Source organism: Prionailurus bengalensis, chromosome B3 (assembly GCF_016509475.1).
Source record: "Prionailurus bengalensis isolate Pbe53 chromosome B3, Fcat_Pben_1.1_paternal_pri, whole genome shotgun sequence".
NCBI classification, from domain to species: Eukaryota; Metazoa; Chordata; class Mammalia; order Carnivora; family Felidae; genus Prionailurus; species Prionailurus bengalensis.
Window position 1 is genome coordinate 3,560,959 of NC_057355.1, and position 20,198 is coordinate 3,581,156.

Below are 20,198 nucleotides of genomic sequence, written 5' to 3' on the forward strand. Positions count from 1 at the left end.
AGTGACCTCAAAGACGTGTATGACCCTTAACGCCATTAAGGTGACAACGTGAGCCGCAAGTGGAAGAGAATCACGGCGCCCAGTGCCCAGCTCGCACGCCTCCGCCAGGCACAGCCTTGTTCCGCGGTGAGCCGTCGGGAAGTCTTTGAAACACACACACACACAGCCACCCCTACCCTGTTCCCTTCTGGAAAATGGGCTTGGGAAGGAAAAAAAAAATCAATGTCGGCACAGTCAAAAGAAAGGAAGTAAAAGCTATGAGAGAGAAAAAATTAATGCCTAATCAGAAAACAGTGCTCTTTGAGAAACTTAACAGAAGACCACGGGGGAGGGGAAGGTTAAAAAAAAAAAGTTACAGAGAGGGAGAGAGGCAAACCATAAGAGACCCTTAAGGACTAAGAGCAAACTGAGGGTAGACGGGGGGCGGGGGAGAGGGGAAATGGGTGATGGGCATTGAGGAGGGCACTTGTTGGGATGAGCACTGGGTGCTGTATGGAAACCAATTTGACAATAATTTATATTTAAAAAAACAAAAAGAAAGAAAACAGAAAACAGTGCCGTTGGACAACTTCAGAACTGAATAATAAATTTGGTGATGAGTAAAATGAACGAAGCCGTCATGTATATTTCTGATGAAAATAAGAAAAAGTGACTCAGGCCAACCTCCGCACCAGAGCAAGAGCCACACATTGCGTAGGAAATTGTATACAAGCATGGGCAGGCCAGCAGTCTCGGGGATCGATCCCTCCAGAGAGTCGAAGGCCTATTGTGTTAGCTGTGCCAAGGGGGAAAATACAACTATTTTGAAGTTATTTTTGAGAAACCATTTCCTGCCCGTCGGCAGATGGCAAAGCCAAAGGTAAGGTCTTTTGTGAGGTTCTTACCTGGTCATCATAGCGGTAGGTGAGGAACTGCTCCCCGGTCGTGTCTTCGAGGAAACTTCCCTGAGGGGAAAGTGCAAACTCAGGAAGGAAATATGCTCCAGGAGACTTCTCTGCTGCGGTCTGAAAGGCAAGGTCACCTGGTTACAAACGAGGCTCCAGTGAGCACCCCCGAAAAACCGTGATTGTACCCACTAAAGTCTGTACTAAGAAAAGGGAAGTGACCTCTCTTAGTAAAGGCCAAGGTGAGATGCACCAGGTGTCTGTGTTGAGGCACTGGTAGGCTAGGATATCACACAGCTTCACCTCAAGCTGGCGCACACGGTTATTTATTCCCCGACACCGGCCCCCTCCCCACAACCCTCCAATGATTCAGCTACAGTGTGGTTAACTTGATTATTTAAAAAAATTTTTTTTAATGTTTATTTACTTTTGAGAGAAAGAGAAGGAGAGAGAGAGAGAGAGAGAGGTATGAGCAGGGAAGGAGCAGAGAGAGGGAGACACAGAATCTAAAGCAGATTCCAGGCTCCGAGCTGTGATCACAGAGCCCGATGCAGGGTTCAAACTCACAGACCGACAGATCATGACCTGAGCTGAAGTCGGACGCTCAACTGACTGAGCCGCTCAGGCGCCCTGCGGTTAACTTGATTATTAAGTGTTGTTGTTACAAATCCATTGTTTCTAGGACTTTCTTTCTTTTGCTTCCTTCCTCCCTTCCTGTCTTCCTTCCTTCCTTCCTGGTTTTGTTTGTCTGGTGAAGGAGTGAGAAACAAATTTTCTTCCCTACTACAAAAGAAATCCACATTCATCGAAGAAACCTTTGAAGATACGGAGGAACACAAAAGAAAACAAAGATCGCCCCGTAATCCCTTCAACCTATAATAACCACGTTTAATTGTTTTGGCATATTTCCTTTGAGACTTTACTTTCTCCTAATGCTTTGTATGTTTATGTAAAAATCCAAGATGAAATAAACATGGCTCGTGCAAGAAGACTCCATTTGGTTCAAGGAAAAGCTCATACGCTGGCGACTGAAGCATTAGACATAAGCCCCCGCCGTCAGGGTTGAGGGGAGTCAGGAGGGAGGACGTCATCTCTTAGACACTATGGGTTGGGTACAACGACCCAGAGGACTTGCTACCATCACTTGTCATCACCTCCAGCCTGGGGAAGCCCAAGCGAGAAGGTGCTGGAGGCTACACGGTGTCTCCCAGGATCGCTGCCTTGACTGTTGAAAACGGATGAAAGAGACACAGGAGGTGGGGACCCCCCAGTGTGCAGCCCCATCCGATCCAAGGACACCGATCAAGGACTACGTCTCCCACAGGGGACCTCACTCCCCCTGTCTGGGCAGGAGTTAAGAATCCAAGAAAGAGGCCACAGGTGTTACTCTGAGGAAAACACTCTCTGCAAACAGGAAGAGTGAGCAATAAAAGCACCCCTCAAATACCTCTGCTCCCCCAGTGGTCACATTCTCAAACTAAAGCAGGAACTCTGGTTAAAGCAAAACATCCATTTGAACACCACCAGGGGCGCCAGGGTGGCACCAGGTCAAGCATCTGACTCTTGGTTTCAGCTCAGGCCATGAACTCGCAGTTCGTGAACTCGAGCCTCGCATTGGACTCTGTGCTGATGGCACAGAGCCTGCTTGGGATCCCCCCGCCCCCGCCCTTCTTGTGTGTTCACTCACAAGCTCTCTCTCTCTCAAAATAAATAAACCTTAAAAAAAAAAAAAAGAGAGAGAAATCAGTATGTGATACCTTTGTGAAGGCACACAGAACAGATAATTCTCTCTTTTGGTTAGCCCTAGACTGTTCACAAACATTTCAAGATTTTCTTATTAAATTTCATTCACACGAGGGTTGCAGCACCAAGTGGGTGACAGGAATCTTCCCAGAGCCATGCATCCCCACGTCCCCCTTACTTTCCCTCAGAGTGGCTTGCTTGAGTCTGGATTGCTCTAGTCTGAAGTGAGGAAAATAGGAAAATCACCTGTAAAAGTTCTGTTAAGCAGCAAAGCCTCCCTTGACACAGGCCTGTCACCTCAGTGTTCAGACCACTGCTGTGTTCTGAGCAGGTTTTCTCTGTTATGCCAGCTTCTATTGGGAAGGCTGTGTTGCCAAAGTTATGGGGTCACTTGCAGCCTGCAGCAAAGCCAGGGTGTTAAAGGTCTGGCAGGGAAGTCTGTCCAGGCCCCGCCAGAGGTACAGACTGCATCTATCACACCCGGCCAGCCAGCATTCTGATCACTGCTGGACATTATCTCTAAGTGGCCTGGGAAGGAAAAGGAAGAGGAGCTAATACCACAGACCCCACAGAGACAACATGGCTCTCACACATCTTAGTGCTCTTTTATGGCTCTCAACATGAAATACTAGAAAAAGCAAAAACCTCTCCAGTACTAACGTTTTCACTCCTCGGTATTTATTAGCATAGGAAAAAAATAGCTTGATTATAGCTATGGCTGATTACCTTCTGCTTTCTGACCTGCTTTTCCAATCTTTCGATTTTATCAGGCTTAAAAAACAAAAGTGAGGGGTGCCTGGGTGGCTCAGTCAGTTAACTGTCCAACTTTGACTCAGGTCACGATCTCACAGTTCACAAGTTTGAGCCCCGCCTCAGGCTCTGTGCTGACAGCTTCGAGCCTGGAGCCTGCTTCAGATTCTGTGTCTCCCTCTCTCTCTGCCCCTCCCCTGCTCATAATCTGTCTCTGTCAAAAATAAATAAAGGTTAAAAATTTTTTATTTTTTTTATTTTTTTTAATTAAAAAAAAACAGTGAGATGGAAATTTTAATTAATTTTTTTAATTAAAAAACAGTGAGATGGAAATAAAAAAGTCCATGTGGAAATAGGAGGTGAATTTAATGATATAATTTCTTACTTCTGTGTATGTTTCCTGGGAAGTCTGAATATGTGTCAAAGATCAATTATTCTCACCAAAGAAAAACACATCTAGGTAAAGCTCAGGAGAAATCTTGCATAACTGCAAGAAAATGATGGATTTCATCTTAAGACAGTTCAGGTAACCTGATTACTAAAATGCCTAGCGAATAGTCCATGAGAATTAGTTGCTGTAGTTGTGATTTGCCTCTTTTGCCTTCAGTGTTCATAGAATGATAATTTTAAATGCCTAAGGAGACTTGCCATGTGTGCCTGGCACCACAGAGCAGAAGCCAGGCCCAGAACCCATGAGCAGCTATGTGTGAAGACACAGAGCTAGTTACCAAAAGGGCGGGGGGGGGGGGTCGTTGGGAGGTGTCTGGGAGCATCACCTGAAAACAGCTCCCTGAATACAAGAGGCCCCCTACTATAGTGATTTATATTTAGTGACCTATACATTCCACATGTATTTACTGAGCGCCTACTATATGCCTGGAACCATTCTAAGAGCTCTGGGTACACTGAGGAACAAGAAAGAGGAGGTCCTTGTTTTTACGGAGGTTACCTTCTAAGGCGAAAAGACACCTAGTATGTAAACAAATCCATAAACAAGAGGAAGAAAGTTCTACGTGCTCTAAAGGAAGCAAACAGGGTGATAGGAGAATAAAGTTGAGTTTGCAGAGTCAGTGAGGCAGATCCCGTGTGGATGAGGAAGAGAGCAGCTGAAGGGGAGAGAAGAGAGAATGGAAGGAAGAGGCAGGACATTCAGAGCACTGTGGGCCCAGGCAAGGGGTTAGAGAACCACCAGGAGTATCTCAAAGGTTGACTGCTTCATGGAGGAGGGGTTAGAGGAGGCAGCAATGGAGCCATAAAGACCAGCTGGGAGGCGGCTGCACTAATCCAGGTGAGAAGAGATGACCCCCCGGACGAAATGATGCCAGTGGAGAAGGAAGAGCTGAATAGGCCAGAAGTAGATCCTCCAAGAGTTGCTGGTGGGTGAGAAGAAGGGAGGAATCAAAGATAATTTCTGGGGTTTTGGCCTGAGCAGCAGGCCATAAAGGAGCACCATAGATGGGCAGCCCCAGCAGGAAGAGAGGGGCAGAGAGGTGATAGCTGTGTTTGAGTCGCGTGACGTCTGAGATGCCTTCGTGGCATCCAAGTGGAGAGCTTGGGTTGGCTGTGTCATATGCAAGTCTGGAGCTCAGAAACGCAGTCTCAGCCTGAAGCCAGAGATCTGGAAGTCATTGTTTACGTTTTCATATATACACACCTCCTGAAAGAGAAAAGAGACAAGAGGGCTTTGTCTGGGACCCTCCACAATTCTAATGTCTAGCCGTGAGTAGAGGAGGAGCCAGCCAAAGAGATTAAAACTGGTAATCATTTAGAGAGGAATAAAGGGGGAAAAAAGACAAATATTGGACCATGGATGGGTTCAGCATCAAATAGAACAACCGACTACCTTGAACGGCCCTGGGAGACTGAATAAGATGAGACCAGAGATGGGTCCCCTGGGTCTGGCAAGAAGGAGGTCATTGTTGACCTGGACAAGAGGAGGTACAGTGAAGTTGCAGGGACCCTTAGAACCGGGCAACGGCTAGAGGGAACGCGCAGGTACGGGCAGAACTGGTAAAGACGGGAGAAACCAGAGCACATCTGTTGGGTTATGGGAATCATCCAGCGGTAAGAGGGACTGTGGAGGAGATGAGACACCGCAGGTGCCAAGCCCTTGAGAAGCTAGGAGGAATGGGGTCCACGCTGTGTGTGGAGAGGCTTGGCTGTCATAAAGGCGAATTAAGTCTACCCCACGCCACACGCACTGGCGGACTCCTGACTTGGACCCTCCGTCTTCCCTGGGCTTACTCCTTAGACACCCTTCTAACGGGGCCTGAGATCACGCACCTGTTTCTATCACCCTGCTTCCCAAGTAGGCTTTCTGGCCTCAGAGCTGCTGTTTCCTGGGCCTCTCTGGAACCGTCCCCCACCTGAAAGAATGCATGGCCCGCATTTCCTCCCCACCGGCCGCCTTCGCTGGCAAGGTGGGGCCGTCCCGAGCCGGGCGTCCCTGAAATCTTCTGAGCTTCCTTTTGTAACACCACGACAGTCCTCCGTAGCCAGAGCATTCATCGCTGTGTTTCTAGACTGTTCAAAACATCTACAGACCTTTCATAAGCTCCTTTCGTGAGCTTTCTTTTTGTCCCCTTAAGCTCGGGTTGGGTAAAACGAGGTATGTTTGCCCCACGTGTTATTCCTGCCCAGGCTTCTGCCTCTCCTGCCAGGACCACGTTGGTGCTGCATTCTGGGGGAAGTTCCCTAAGGCTGAGAACAGGGTCTCTACCACGTCTGCCGTCACAGTAGGTGTGTGGGCAGCGGGAAGGGAAGACTGGCGGACCGCACGACCTGAGCCCCGCAGGCCAGGGTCGGCTTGCTCAGCAGCCCCAGCTCCACCTGTAGACGCTCAGCATCACTGGTCCCCGGGCCAAGCGGGCTCAGGGTCACTGGTCCCCGGGCCAGGCAGATCCTTCTCCACACCCACACCCGCATCCCAGTCCTTGTTACTGACAATGAAGACTACACTTGGGGCGCCTGGGGGGGCTCAGTCAGTTAAGCGTCCGGCTTCGGCTCAGGTCGTGATCTCACAGCTCGTGGGTTCGAGCCCCGCGTCGGGCTCTGTGCTGACGGCTCAGAGCCTGGAGCCTGCTTTGGATTCTGTGTCTCCCTCTCTCTCTGCCCCTCCCCCACTCACGCTCTGTCTCTCTCTCTCTCTCTCTCAAAAAATAAATAAACATTAAAAAAATTTTTTTTAAAAAGACTCTGCACTCGACTCCTTTTATCAAGTCCCTTACTCCTGAGGAAATTTCCAATCATTCCGGAGTTGATTCTACAGCTTTGGTACAGCCCAAGTCCCTTCCCTGGGATGGCAACGAGGCCGCACCAAGGTCACAGGGCACGGCCATGGCTGCCTGACATCTGAAGAGCTGTACTGTGTCATCCCAGGGTTATGAACGCCCAGCACTTGAAACGACCTTCTCAGTGATCTAATCCTGCCTGTCTACCTCAGAAATCCTGCCAGACGCCCTGCAGCCTCTACTTGAATACCTCTCATGATGAGCAGCTCCCTCCCTACCAAGGCAACAGGGATCTGTCAGAATCTAGCAAGCTCACAGACGCCCAACTGGTCAGAAGAGGTCCACTGCTCCCCAGTGGAGGTATGAGGTGCCCTGGCCACCAGCACTGCCCTCTGGCCGCCCTCTCCCCCAGCCGCCCCCTGCACCTCCCCTCCAAACACACACATGCTGAGCTGGGTTCCAGAGTCTGCACACAGTGAGCATCGGAGTGCCAGAATGACAGAATGCGAGGAACTTTAGAGATGCTTTAATCCCAGCCCGCATCTCTGACCGTCCAACAAGGCATTCATTAGAGGCCCTCTGGAGAGAAGGCTGGGGAAGAAGGAAATCAAGCCTACCGAGCATCGCTGTCAGACAGGGTTTGTGTAGACGGTCTCATTGTGTCCTCACATGCACCCTGCAACATGGGTGCCATTCACCTCATTTCACCCGAAGAAACCCAGACACGGGAGGACAGGTGGTCTGTGCAGGGGGGCACATGAGCTCCCAGCTGCCAAGGGTAAATTCACCTCTGTTTGGCTTCCCTGCCTCCCTCTGGGGAAACCAGTCTGCGGAAGAGTGGGCCTTCCTTCGGGAGAACCGGCTGAGTTCACCGGCGGCTGCAGCACCAACATCCTCGCCCAGAAGGCAGAGGACTTCCTACGTGTCAGGGGGGTGGCAGTGCGCGGCTCCTCGCGGGACGAGGTGACCCAAGATGTCAGGCCCTTAAGTAGCGAGAGTCAGAGGGAAGGCAGGGGGAGGGAAGCCGGGCCAGGAAGCATGCAATCTTCCCAGGGCACAGATCCAGGGCCCAGAGAGAAGCTGCCAGAATGCATCATCCCCCCAGCCACTGTCCACAGCTGCCGAGTCACCAGGGACGGGGTCAGGAGGAATCCAAATGGCCCCTCCAGGGACTGTGAATCTGAGACCTGGGGATGCAGCTGTGTTCCCCCCGCCCCCGTCCCCCTCCAGCTGAAGGCTCTGACTCTGGCAGGAAGGACTGAATATGTGATGGCAAGTCAAGAACCAGATTTCCGTGTCCCAGGCCTCAGTTTGTACTCCATAAGGATGGGGAATGCCTATCAGGACTGAGCAAAAGGTCTGGCTGACATACCAGAAGGAGAGAGAGCCAGAAGGGGAAGAGGACGTCCTACAGCACAGAATGGGGCCCCACGTGCCTCAAAAGTCAAGCAGTGACTTTTACACAGTGAGACTCCTGTTTAAGCACCTCTCCCAGCTTGTTCTGAGCACACATGTGACACGGAACATCCATCTCCCTCCCTGCGAACGCCACGCCGCTAACCTCTACAGACTCACGCTCAGTGAAGGCCACCAAGCCTCTGAGCCACGTGCCACTGCGAAGCCACGACCCCGCAGTCTGACAGCCAGACCGCACCGTTCCCCGCCGTCCACATTCTCAAGACCCTCCGGCCCGTCGAGGCTTTGGATCCCAGCTCCATTGACCGACAGCCACATCGCTGTCGCGTGGCTTTGTGTCAGCCCAAATCTCAGCAGCACGCCCTCTGTGCAACCTTCTGACGGCAACACACACGGAGCAGGAACAGGGTCGGTGCCCGGGCCCCTTACCTGTCTCCGGGCTGACAGTCCCTTCATTTCAGATGTCTCCATGTTGGCCGCTTAGGGATTCAAGAAACACCCTGCCAGATGCTTCACATCCGCAGTGATACAGCCCACGAAGTAAGGTGGTACACGGGAGAGCCGAGATCCCACCAGATCTTTGGGACAGAAGCGAACCCCTCGAAAGCAAAGCCCTGAGCCACTAATGCAGGACGGACGGTTCCTCAAGACACCAGCGCGTAGCAGAAAACCGTCAAGGCTCCCGTCTGGAACATCAGTGCACAGGAAGTCGATCTCTATTCATGGCAACCAAGATCTGCGGGTGTGAGCTCACTACTTGGATGGGAGGTTGGGACCACGCCTTTCAATGGTAACATTCGATGAGTCCAGAAGAGTGCCCTGCAGGTGTGGCAGCCAGAACCCCCAGACCTCGGGGACAGTCTGCAGGGACTCTGTTCTCTGGAGCGGCCTGGATGGCACAGGACCTTACAGTTTGCACCTTCCAAAGCCCACGAAGGCGGAAATCAGGTTAACCAATACTATTTAAGCTCAGCATACCAACTACAGTTTCATTCCAAAAAGCACAACGTGCATTTTGTTTCTTGAACCTGAAGGTTAGCCCTCCATTTTGTTTTTTCAAGGAGGATGTCATCATTCCAAGACTTCATACTCTTAGGTGTCCCAACGCTCCCTGATTAAATATGATAATATTTACTTTGGCAGGATTGGAAAAGCGGCTGAAGAAAATTTGTTTTAGTGGGTTTTTTTTTTGTTAGTTTTTACAAATTAATGCTAGGGACTTAAGATCTGTCTTCTCGGGGTGCCTGGGTGGCTCAGTCGGTTAAGTGGCAGACTCTTGATTTCAGCTCAGGTCATGATCTCATGGTTCTTGAGTTCAAGCCCCACGTCGGGCTCTGGGCTCACAGCGTGGAGTCAGTGTGAGATTCTCTCTCTCCCTCTCTTTCTCTGCCCCTCCCCTGCTCATGCACATGCTCTCTCAAAATAAATAAATGAAACTTAAAAAAAAATTTAAAAAGATTTGTCTTCCCCGCTCACCAGCAACTAATTAATATGTTCTCTTAATATCGCTGGGCTGAAAGACTGGACATTTGGATAAATATCTCAGTACACCTGAGGCAAAATGCCACGTAGTTTCAAACTTCAGCGTCACTCTGGGTCACGTTTGCCAAAGAAATCTGAACGGCAGACCCTCCTGGATCCCTCCTGGAGCTGTGAGTGGGGAGGGGGGTGCCTTTGGGCGTGCATATTCAGAATGAGCTGCTAAACACAGGAGGTCTTTCCCTGAATTTATCCCGTTAAGACTCTTGTTAGCAAACTGGAATTTGGAGCTGATAAACATCATTCATAGCACTAGTCATCCTGCCCCTAAATATGTACTCTCTAATTTTCTCTTTCTCTCCTTCCCTCCCCTCTCCCCCTACACAGACACACACACACACACACACACACACACACACACACACACACACACACAAAGGCGAACACATCTTAAACAGCACTGACAAAGCAGAACCAAGAGTCATGGGTGAAAAGATCGTGCTGGAACAGACTTCATCTCTGGCTCCTTAAAGGAGAAAACCTGGCAGAGGAGTCCCACTCCCTCCCCCCATCTTTCAGCCGTCTTGAGTGCTCAGAGCTGGGCTTTGTGCGCGGAAGACATCCGACAATTAACTTTCTTTCCCAATCAAAGCCACACAGGTCACCCCCTCCGCCCCCGCAGGGCCCTGCATGACTGACGCCAGAATATTCTCTCCACCACAGAAAGACCAAAATGCTCTGCCTGAATACCACGCTGGCCCTTTCACAAGGGGCTATTTCAGAGCTCCACGATGACTCTCAGCCTGGAGAGGAAGGAAAGCCTCGCCCTGCCAATAAACACAATCCAGATCCTCCTCTGCCGGAGCCCACCCCCAAAACAATTTTATTTAAGAGTTCATTTTTCAAGACCTTGAAGTAAGCTGACCCACTGGAATCAGCTTCAATTAGCAAAAGGTCGCATGGAAATAACTCTGCCCTAAAATACCTCAGGGGAAAAACACTGAACATTGTGTCCCCCAAACAGGGCTCTACTGGTAAAGAAAAACACTAGGGGCGCCCGGGTGGCTCAGTCGGTTAAGCGTCCGACTTTGGCTCAGGTCATGATCTCATGGTTCGTGGGTTCGAGCCCCGCGTCGGGCTCTGCACTGACAGCTCAGAGCCTGGAGCCTGCTTCGGATTCTGTGTCTCCCTCGCCCTCTGCTCCCCCTCGCTTGTTCTCGTTCTCTCTCTCTCTCTCACAAAAATAAATAAAACATTAAAAATCAGTGATGTTATGGGGCGCCTGGGTGGCTCAGTCAGTTGAGCGTCTGACTCTTGATTTTAGCTCAGGTCATGATCTCACAGTTTGTGGGTTTGAGCCCCATATCTGTGCTGTCAGCATGGAGCCTGGAGCCTGCTTCGGCTCCGTCTCTGTCTCTCAAATATAAACGAAAATATGAAAAAAAATTTTTTTAAGCAAAAAAAAAAAAAAAAAAAACACCAGGTGCATGGTCATCTCAAACCTGGCTAGACTGTGAACTCGCTAACCCAGGCCGTCCCTCTCCCACCACCCCACCCCCTGGTCCAGTCACCCCAGAAGTCAGCAGAGGAGGGGACCCCCAGTTTCTAAGGACCAGGAGCAGCCACTGTGGGGTGAGGGTGCTATGTGGGAATGACCGTGGCAAACTGGTATTTTGGGGCCACGTCCATGACCCCCCCTGCTCCGTGACGGGGCCTCGACATTCAGGAAGCAGCACCCTCAGGCCCAGTGTGGCCAGTGGGATCTGCACTTTGATCCGAAAGTGGAGGGTGCATTTTCCCACAGCCTCTTCACCACTAACACACATGATTATCTCTCTGGCAGAGAGAAGGCATTTTTGCTTTTTGAATAAAGTACGAACAAGTATTTTATTTTACCAAAGTGGCGGAGAGGGGTAATCCCCAAGCATGGCACATCCAAGCAATTCTTGGGTCCAGGGCATTGGTTCAGACGCGCGGTCCACACGTGTTTAATAAGCACCTACTATGGACCGGGGCTGTTGTTGACACAGGGAGTTCAGCAGTCAAGGGAACAGACGAGAATCCCTTTTCCCAAGGAGCTTATAGACTTAACCAGGGGAAGCAGAAAATGAACAAAAGAGACAGGTAAGGTGTCCATCAGGTCACGCAGGAAAAGATTCGGGAGAAAAGTACGAACCGCAGGTTCAAACAGAATGGTCAGGGCAGGCCAAGGTCGGTCAGGGTGCCCTTGAGAAATCACTTGTTTTCATTTTCTAATTTTCTGAACTGACAAGTTGGAACCTGCCATTTTCCTTGGAGGTTTCAAACTGTCTGCATTCTCCAGGACCCTGGCGGGGATCCGCAGGGACTCGTCTGCTCCTGCCCACAGCGGCGGTGGGACCCTGGACTCCCTGGCCCCAAGTGCCACTCTGCCTCCACAGGCATCCGACTCCAGCCAGGCGGGGCCCTGGCGCTCCTCCCTGGTTGTTCCCAGGTCTCCTGCCTCCAGCGAGCCACAGCCCGGCCGGCAGCAGGCCCCAATAACACGAGCATGGCATAAAAGTGTGCAGAAAACAGCCCTAGAAGATGAGGGAATACTCAGCAGGCCTGGTGTCTCTCAGAGCCCATGACTGAGCATCAGCAAATCTGTGCGTATCCCTCACGTATGAGTTTGCATTAACTCAGTAGCCATGAAAAAAAGAAAGAAGAGAAAAAGGAAGGAAGGAAGGAAGGAAGGAAGAAAAGAAAGGGAAAGAAAAGGAAAGAAAAGAAAAAAGCAGAAAGCATTACCAGTTCTTCCCGATTTGGCAATGAGACACCACCCAACCTGACACAGTCCAGGGACATATTCGTGTTTATTCAAGATCTTTCTCACCCCTACGGCTTTACTTCTTTCAGGAAACAGCTCGTCTGTGTGGCTGAAACCATGCAGCCTTCCAAAATGCAGCCTTCCAAGAGAAGGAAAAGACAGAAATGTGCTGTTTGCACATACTCGGAAAAACACTTATATTCATCATAAGCCGGTTTGTTTTTCTGAGCTTAGCAAGACAGGAAGTTTTCAGCGCTAACACGTCAGCAGAGCGGCCAAGTTCGCTGTTGGGATGCTCCTGTCTTTCGGAATTCTTAAACAAGCAAGACACAGGAAGAGAGTGATTCAGAGGCAGGGTGTCTTTGGTCCGTGTGTATAAAAGGGCATCCCCCTAATTTCCACAAACTGCGTGAAAACTGGGGGGTCTGTCACATAAAATGCCAAGGACTTCTTGGAAACAAAAAGTGCTACTTTTATAAAATGAAGATGCTAACATCAACCCCAATGGTAACAAAGCCATATTGGAACCATAAATCAGCAGAAGAAAGCGTTACGAACACATTGCCTCTCGTTACAAAAGAAAGCGAGAGACAGAGATACAAACTATAGCCTTTGATCCAAGTGAGATGTGGGTCATGATACAGGTTTACGTGTGTAAGTTGCCACATTTCTTTTGAGGGATGACAACATCATCATACCATTCCATATGTGTTTGACACGAAAATGGCATGTAGTTTTAAGTCCTGAGTAAACACAGGATTCGTTTTACTCATGGTACTGGATACGTGCAGGATCACGTTCATACACTAGCCACACTTGGAAACACCAAACACCTGTTACAACTGGTGACAGACGGTCAAGTTTAGAAAGGGAGCCAGATTTGCAGCTGGGAGTCCGGGCTCCGGGCTCCCGCCCACCTTCACAGGAGACCGTGTGGTTCTCCACACACCCTTCTCGTCCCCAGGGCTTCCTCGCCACATCGTTAAACACGGGGACCAGCCTCGGCGAGCTCCAAAATGCCCCACGATGGGAGGAAAACCAGGCAAGAAGATGTAGGTGTAGTGATTTTGTTTCTTTACTGTTACTGCGTTTTTTATAGTATCAAAGGAGTATTGTTGGTATGAATTTAGAAAAAGTCTCCTGAGCAAAAACTGAGAGCTTTTTCCCTGAGATCAGGAACACGACAGGGATGTCCACTCTCACCGCTGTTGTTTAACGTAGTGTTGGAAGTGCTATCATCAGCAATGAGACAACAAAAGGAAATAAAAGGCGTCAAAATTGGCAAAGATGAAGTTAAGCTTTCACTTTTTGCAGATGACATGATATTATACATGGAAAATCCAATAGACTCCACCAAAAGTCTGCTAGAACTGATACATGAATTCAGCAAAGCCGCAGAATACAAAATCAATGTACAGAAATCAGTTGCATTCCTATAGACTAATAATGAAGCAACAGAAAGACAAATGAAGAAACTGATCCCATTCACAATTGCACCAAGAAGCATGAAATACCTAGGAATAAACCTAACCAAAGATGTAAAAGATCTGTATGCTGAAAACTATAGAAAGCTTATGAAGGAAATTGAAGAAGATATAAAGAAATGGAAAAACATTCCATGCTCATGGGTTGGAAGAATAAATATTGTCAAAATGTCAATACTGCCCAAAACAAGCTACACATTCAATGCAATCAATCCCAATCAAAACTGCACCAGCATTCTTCTCGAAGCTAGAACAAGCAATCCTAAAATTCATATGGAACCACAAAAGGCCCCGAATAGCCAAAGTAATTTTAAAGAAGAAGACCAAAGCAGGAGGCATCACAATCCCAGACTTTAGCCTCTACTACAAAACTGTCATCATCAAGACAGCATGGTATTGGCACAAAAACAGACACACAGACCAATGGAATAGAATAGAAACCCCAGAACTAGACCCACAAACGTATGGCCAACTCATCTTTGACAAAGCAGGAAAGAACATCCAATGGAAAAAAGACAGTCTCTTTAACAAATGGTGCTGGGAGAACTGGACAGCAACATGCAGAAGGTTGAAACTAGACCACTTTCTCACACCATTCACAAAAATAAACCCAAAATGGATAAAGGACCTGAATGTGAGACAGGAAACCATCAAAACCCTAGAGGAGAAAACAGGAAAAGACCTCTCTGACCTTAGCCGTAGCAATTTCTTACTTGACACATCCCCAAAGGCAAGGGAATTAAAAGCAAAAATGAACTATTGGGACCTCATGAAGATAAAAAGCTTCTGCACTGCCAAGGAAACAATCAACAAAACTAAAAGGCAACCAACGGAATGGGAAAAGATATTTGCAAATGACATATCGGACAAAAGGCTAGTATCCAGAATCTATAAAGAGCTCACCAAACTCCACACCCAAAAAACAAATAATCCACTGAAGAAATGGGAAGAAAACATGAATGGACACTTCTCTAAAGAAGACATCCAGATGGCCAACAGGCACATGAAAAGATGCTCAATGTTGCTCCTCATCAGGGAAACACAAATCAAAACCACACTCAGATCACCTCATGCCAGTCAGAGTGGCCAAAATGAACAAATCAGGAGACTATAGATGCTGGAGAGGATTGGAGAAACGGGAACTCTCTTGCACTGTTGGTGGGAACGCAAATTGGTGCAGCCACTCTGGAAAACAGTGTGGAGGTTCCTCAAAAAATTAAAAATAGACCTACCCTATGACCCAGGAATAGCACTGCTAGGAATTTACCCAAGGGATACAGGAGTACTGATGCATAGGGGCACTTGTACCCCAATGTTTATAGCAGCACTCTCAACAATAGCCAAATGATGAAAAGAGCCTAAATGTCCATCAACTGATGAATGGATAAAGAAATTGTGGTTTATATACACAACGGAGTACTACGTGGCAATGAGAAAGAATGAAATATGGCCCTTTGTAGCAACACGGATGGAACTGGAGAGTGTGATGCTAAGTGAAATAAGCCATACGGAGAAAGACAGATAACCATATGTGTTCATTCTTATGTGGATCCTGAGAAACTTAACAGAAACCCATGGGGGAGGGGAAGGAAAAAAAATAGAGGTTAGAGTGGGAGAGAGTCAAAGCATAAGAGACTCTTAAAAAATGAGAACAAACTGAGGGCTGATGGGGGGTGATGGGTACTGAAGAGGGCATCTTTTGGGATGAGCACTGGGTGTTGTATGAAAACCAATTTGACAATAAATTTCATATATTAAAAACAAAAAACAAAAAACAAAAACAAAAAAAAAGAAAAGAAAAGAAAAGAAAAGAAAAGAAAAGAAAAGAAAAGAAAAAGAAAAAAAAATCCCCAGCAGTCAAAGTAAAACTCTGGCATCTTTCATGGTTAAGAGTCAGTGCATTTTTCTTAAAGCAAAAGCAGGCCCAGGAGAGAACAGCACGGTGACCCCCCTCAGTGACTCAAAGGCCCCTCAGATGCAGCCTCACGAAGCCCGGCGTTTAAAGAAAAACCCAGAATGACACATCTTCAGGATGAAAGAGCCCATGCTGCAGACGTCAGTCCAGTCTTCCCCCCCGCCCACCACGGAGAGAGCTCGCGTAAGGTGCACTTGTGCTGTCGGAGAGAGACTCCGTTTCCTCACGTGTAAAGCGGCGGTAAAAACCTCCTACCTCCCCAACGGCTGTGACTGTTTAATGGAATCACGCAAATGGCCATGCTCTTTAAATTGTTAAGAAGCTGCACGGTGTAGGACAGCATGAGCGTTGTCGTCACGAAGCCCCCAAAACGCGTGTTTAATGCGAGCGTTCCACAGACCTCCTCTCTGCGGGTGCCGTGCTACCATCAGAGGCCACACGAGGCACAGGGCACGTCCTCCGGGGCACCACCGCGGCCGGGTGGGGACAGGACAGGCTGCCTGAAGCCCCGTAAGGAGGGCTCCCAGGAGAGGAGGAGCAGAACGCCGCGGGAGCACGCGAGAGGGACGCGCATGAGGCCGAGGCCGAGGACAGAGGTCACACAGAAGGCATCCTGGAGACCAGAGCCGCCACGCCGCCACGTAAAGAACGAGGAGGAATTGGGGAAATGGAGAGAAGGAGAGGGGAGCAGAGCCTTCTAGAAGAACGCGGACATGACGAACACTGTGGGCAAAACAGGAGACTGGAGACAAGAGGGCAGGCTGGACGAGGGGCCCGGCCCAGAACGAGCGAGAAGCAAGGGAGAGCTGGAGAGACAGGCGTGGGCTGGCAAAGGGGGTCCGCTGACAGATCCAGAAGTCAGTGCTCAACCTTCGGAAGCACATGACCGACGCTGAGCAGGGAAGCGAGGCTACGACTATGGAGACGAGACAGGAGGGGGGCAGACAGAAGAAGGCCGAGAGACTAGCAGGCAGAGAACCTGCTAGAGAACCAGGGGTGGCAATGAGAACAGAGAGGGGACTGAGCCACAACGTGTCTCAGAACTCAAGGAAAAAATTACGCCAGTATGTTCGAAACATCAGGAGACATAAAAACATTTTAGAAAAAAAAAATCTAAACAATCAAGACTGACTCTTAGGGGCACCTGGGCGGCTCAGTTGGTGAAGCGGCCGACTTCGGCTCAGGTCGTGATCCCGCGGTCTGCGAGTTCAAGCCCTGCATCGGGCTCTGTGCTGATGGCTCGGAGCCTGGAGCCTGCTTCGGATTCTGGGTCTCCCTCTCTCTGTGCCCTTCTCTCCCTCTCTCTCTCTCTCTCTCTCAGAATTAAATAAAAACTAAATACATAATAAAATAAATAAAATAAAGTAAAAATCATGTTATGAACCTAGAGTGGTAATCATTGCACAATATATGTAAGTCAAACCATTATGCTGCACATCTTAAACCCTTACGGTGATGAATGTCAATCACCTCTGAATAAAACTGGAAAAACTCACGTTACGTAAGTTGCTTTATAGATATGTTACCTGTGTTTACTTATAGATAATAGAATAAGTTTTACGTTAGACCTGTAGTATATGCATGTTTATATTTAACACTAAATACACACAGCCTCTTATATCCGTGGGAAAGTCGTGGCTCATTCAAGAAATTCTTTAGGACAATAGGTAAATTAGGAGGAAAAAGGGCAAACTCAGATTCGTCCTCAATCAATGCACCAAAATGAATTCCATGTGGAAAAATATAATGGCTAAAATATATACGTTATATTATATAGAATACATCACATCAAACATATCTTGCCATACATATATATATATATATATATATATATATATATATATATACACACACATACCTTTTTTTAGAATCAAGAATCATGAAAGAAAGGACTGACAGCCATCTGACTGTCTTCCCATTGTAAATTACTTCTTTCATCTGGAATTTCTGAACGTATGTATGAAAGCTGATTTAAGCATTTGTCAAAGAATGTGGCTTCCTAAAAAGACCATTTCTAGGGGCACCTGGGTGGCGCAGTCGGTTAAGCGTCCGACTTCAGCCAGGTCATGATCTCGCGGTCCGTGAGTTTGAGCCCCGCGTCAAGCTCTGGGCTGATGGCTTGGAGCTTGGAGCCTGTTTCCAATTCTGTGTCTCCCTCTCTCTCTGCTCCTCCCCCGTTCATGCTCTGTCTCTCTCTGTCCCAAAAATAAATAAAAACGTTGAGAAAAAAAAAATTAAAAAAAAAGACCATTTCTATTTGATGGCTGTCTGTTCGTGTGTGTGGGCCATGCTTTCCTGTTCGCTTGGGTTGCAAATTTTTGTTGAAAACTAGACACTTTAAATATGATAATGTGGCATCTCTGGAAAGCTTCTCGTCAGCATCTTTAGAAGTCAAACGTTTTATCAGAATACGGGTAGGTCTCCGTTTGGGTCTTTTCTCATCGGCCCTGACTGTAACCCTCTAGGCTCCAGCCTTCTCCTGATTCTAGGAAGCTCTCCCCTCGAGTCCCCTCACTGTGGCCTCTTCTCCATCCTTCCCTCTCTCTCCTGCTGTGGCTGTCGTGTGGACACCAGGTATCCTCGGTCGGGGTCTGCTCTCCAAGGCTCTCAGCATTTCCCTCACGGTTGACACTTGGTGGTTTTCCACTGTGTTACACAGCGTTTCGTCCCCTGGCATTTCCTTCAACTCACCCACTGCATTTTCGCTTTGAAAGCCTCAGTTATTTTCAGTTTAAGAAAGCCATTCGGGGCTGGCGCGGAATCTCCTTAAGGACCCTGGATGGTTTTGGAATTCAATGTGGGGCCTCTGTGCTCTTGCATCCGTGATGCTGCTCGAGTCTGCTCCGAGAGGCTGCCATCCCAGCCAGGGCAAGGAGGACACACAACCGATGTCCCTGAAGGCGCCAGAGAACCAGCTGGCCACTCGGAGGTCTCCTAGGGTACAAGGAGACGTCGCCGCTGACCCTGAGCCCCCTTCTCTTCCCAGCGGGAGAAAGCCCTGAGCCTGTATCCTAATGCACAGTCTGCATTAGGAGCTGGTACAGCCTGGACTCTCTTTCCAGACCAGCCTGCCCACCAGCCCCAGAATCACCCCTTTGCCAGAGGGGTGGATGGCCTTAAATGGCCTCAGAGGAGAGGGTCGCATGAACCAATTCGATCTGCTATCACCATATGATTGTATGACCTTAAATGATTCTGGTATAGCTACTGGACAGAATGAAATATGTTTAATGCCTATAAAATCTTGGTGTGGGGGAAAAATCTTTAGAAACACCACTCCAAAGGCAGAAACCATAAAAATATGTATTGAATTAATGTCAAAAGTAAAATTTTAGGTAAAATTTAAAAGTGAATACCAAAAAAAGGAGTAACCCAATTAAGAAATGGGCAGAAGACATGAATAGACACTTTTCCAAAGAAGACCTACAGATGGCCAACAGACACATGAAAAGACGTGCAACATCACTCATCATCAGGGAAATGCAAATTACGGCTACAATGAGATAGCATCTCACACCTGTCAGAATGGCTAAACTTAACAACACAACACAGGAAACAACAGGTGTTGGTGAGGATGTGGAGAAAGGGGAACCCTCTTACACTGCTGATGGGAATGCAAACTGGTGCAGCCCCACACACACACACACACACACACACACACACACACACACACACAATGAATATTACTCAGCCATAAAAAAAGAATGAAATCTTGCCATTTGCAATAGCACGGATGGAGCTATAGAGTATAATGCTAAGTGAAATAACTCAGAGAAAGATAATTACCAATGAATTTACTCACAGGTGGAATTTAAGATACAAAAACACGCAGAGGGGGAAAAAAGAGAGAGGTAAACCAAGAAACAGACTCTTCACTATAGAGAACACCCTGCTGGTCCCCAGAGGGGAGGTGGGAGGGTACTTGTTGTGATGAGTATCCGGTGATGTACTGAAGTGTTGAATCACTATACTGTACACCTGAAATTGATATTACACCATATGTTAACTAACTGGGATTTAAATAAAAACTTTAAAAAAATTCCTTTCAGAAAAACTTCTAAGTGAAAAATAAAACATTAAAATATTTCAAACATAAGTAACAGGGAAAAGGTTATTAACTATTAGCTATTAATTAAAATCACTTTTAAAAATCAGTAAGAAGATGAGGAATAGCTTAATAGAAAAATGGGCAAAAACATGAATAGGAAACCCATAAAAGAAGAAATGAACATAGCTATTAAGCTTACGAATGTCACCAGCAATAAAAAATAAATTCCAAATGCTTATTGGATTGGCAAAGACTTTTTAAAATACGACCCACTGCTGGCAAGGTTCATGTCTGAAACACAATATAACAAACTGGACTTTCAAACGTTTAAATTCAAATAAAGAACACACTGCAATCCTAACATTAAAAATGTGCACTGGGGGGACCTGGTGGCTCAGTTGGTTAAGCGTCTAACTTCGGCTCTGGTCACGATCTCACGGTTCATGGGTTTAAGCCCCGCA

General features: G+C 47.9%; 1 protein-coding gene across 1 annotated transcript in view; it reads right to left on the reverse strand.

Annotated features, from left to right (window-relative positions):
• Positions 1-20,198, reverse strand: part of ADAMTSL3 (ADAMTS like 3) — a 348,695-nt gene that overhangs the window by 300,107 nt on the left and 28,390 nt on the right. Inside the window, exon 3 of the mRNA XM_043554621.1 lies at positions 885-1,004. Coding sequence (XP_043410556.1) covers positions 885-1,004 — 120 coding nt within the window. The remainder of the gene's footprint in view (positions 1-884; positions 1,005-20,198) is intronic.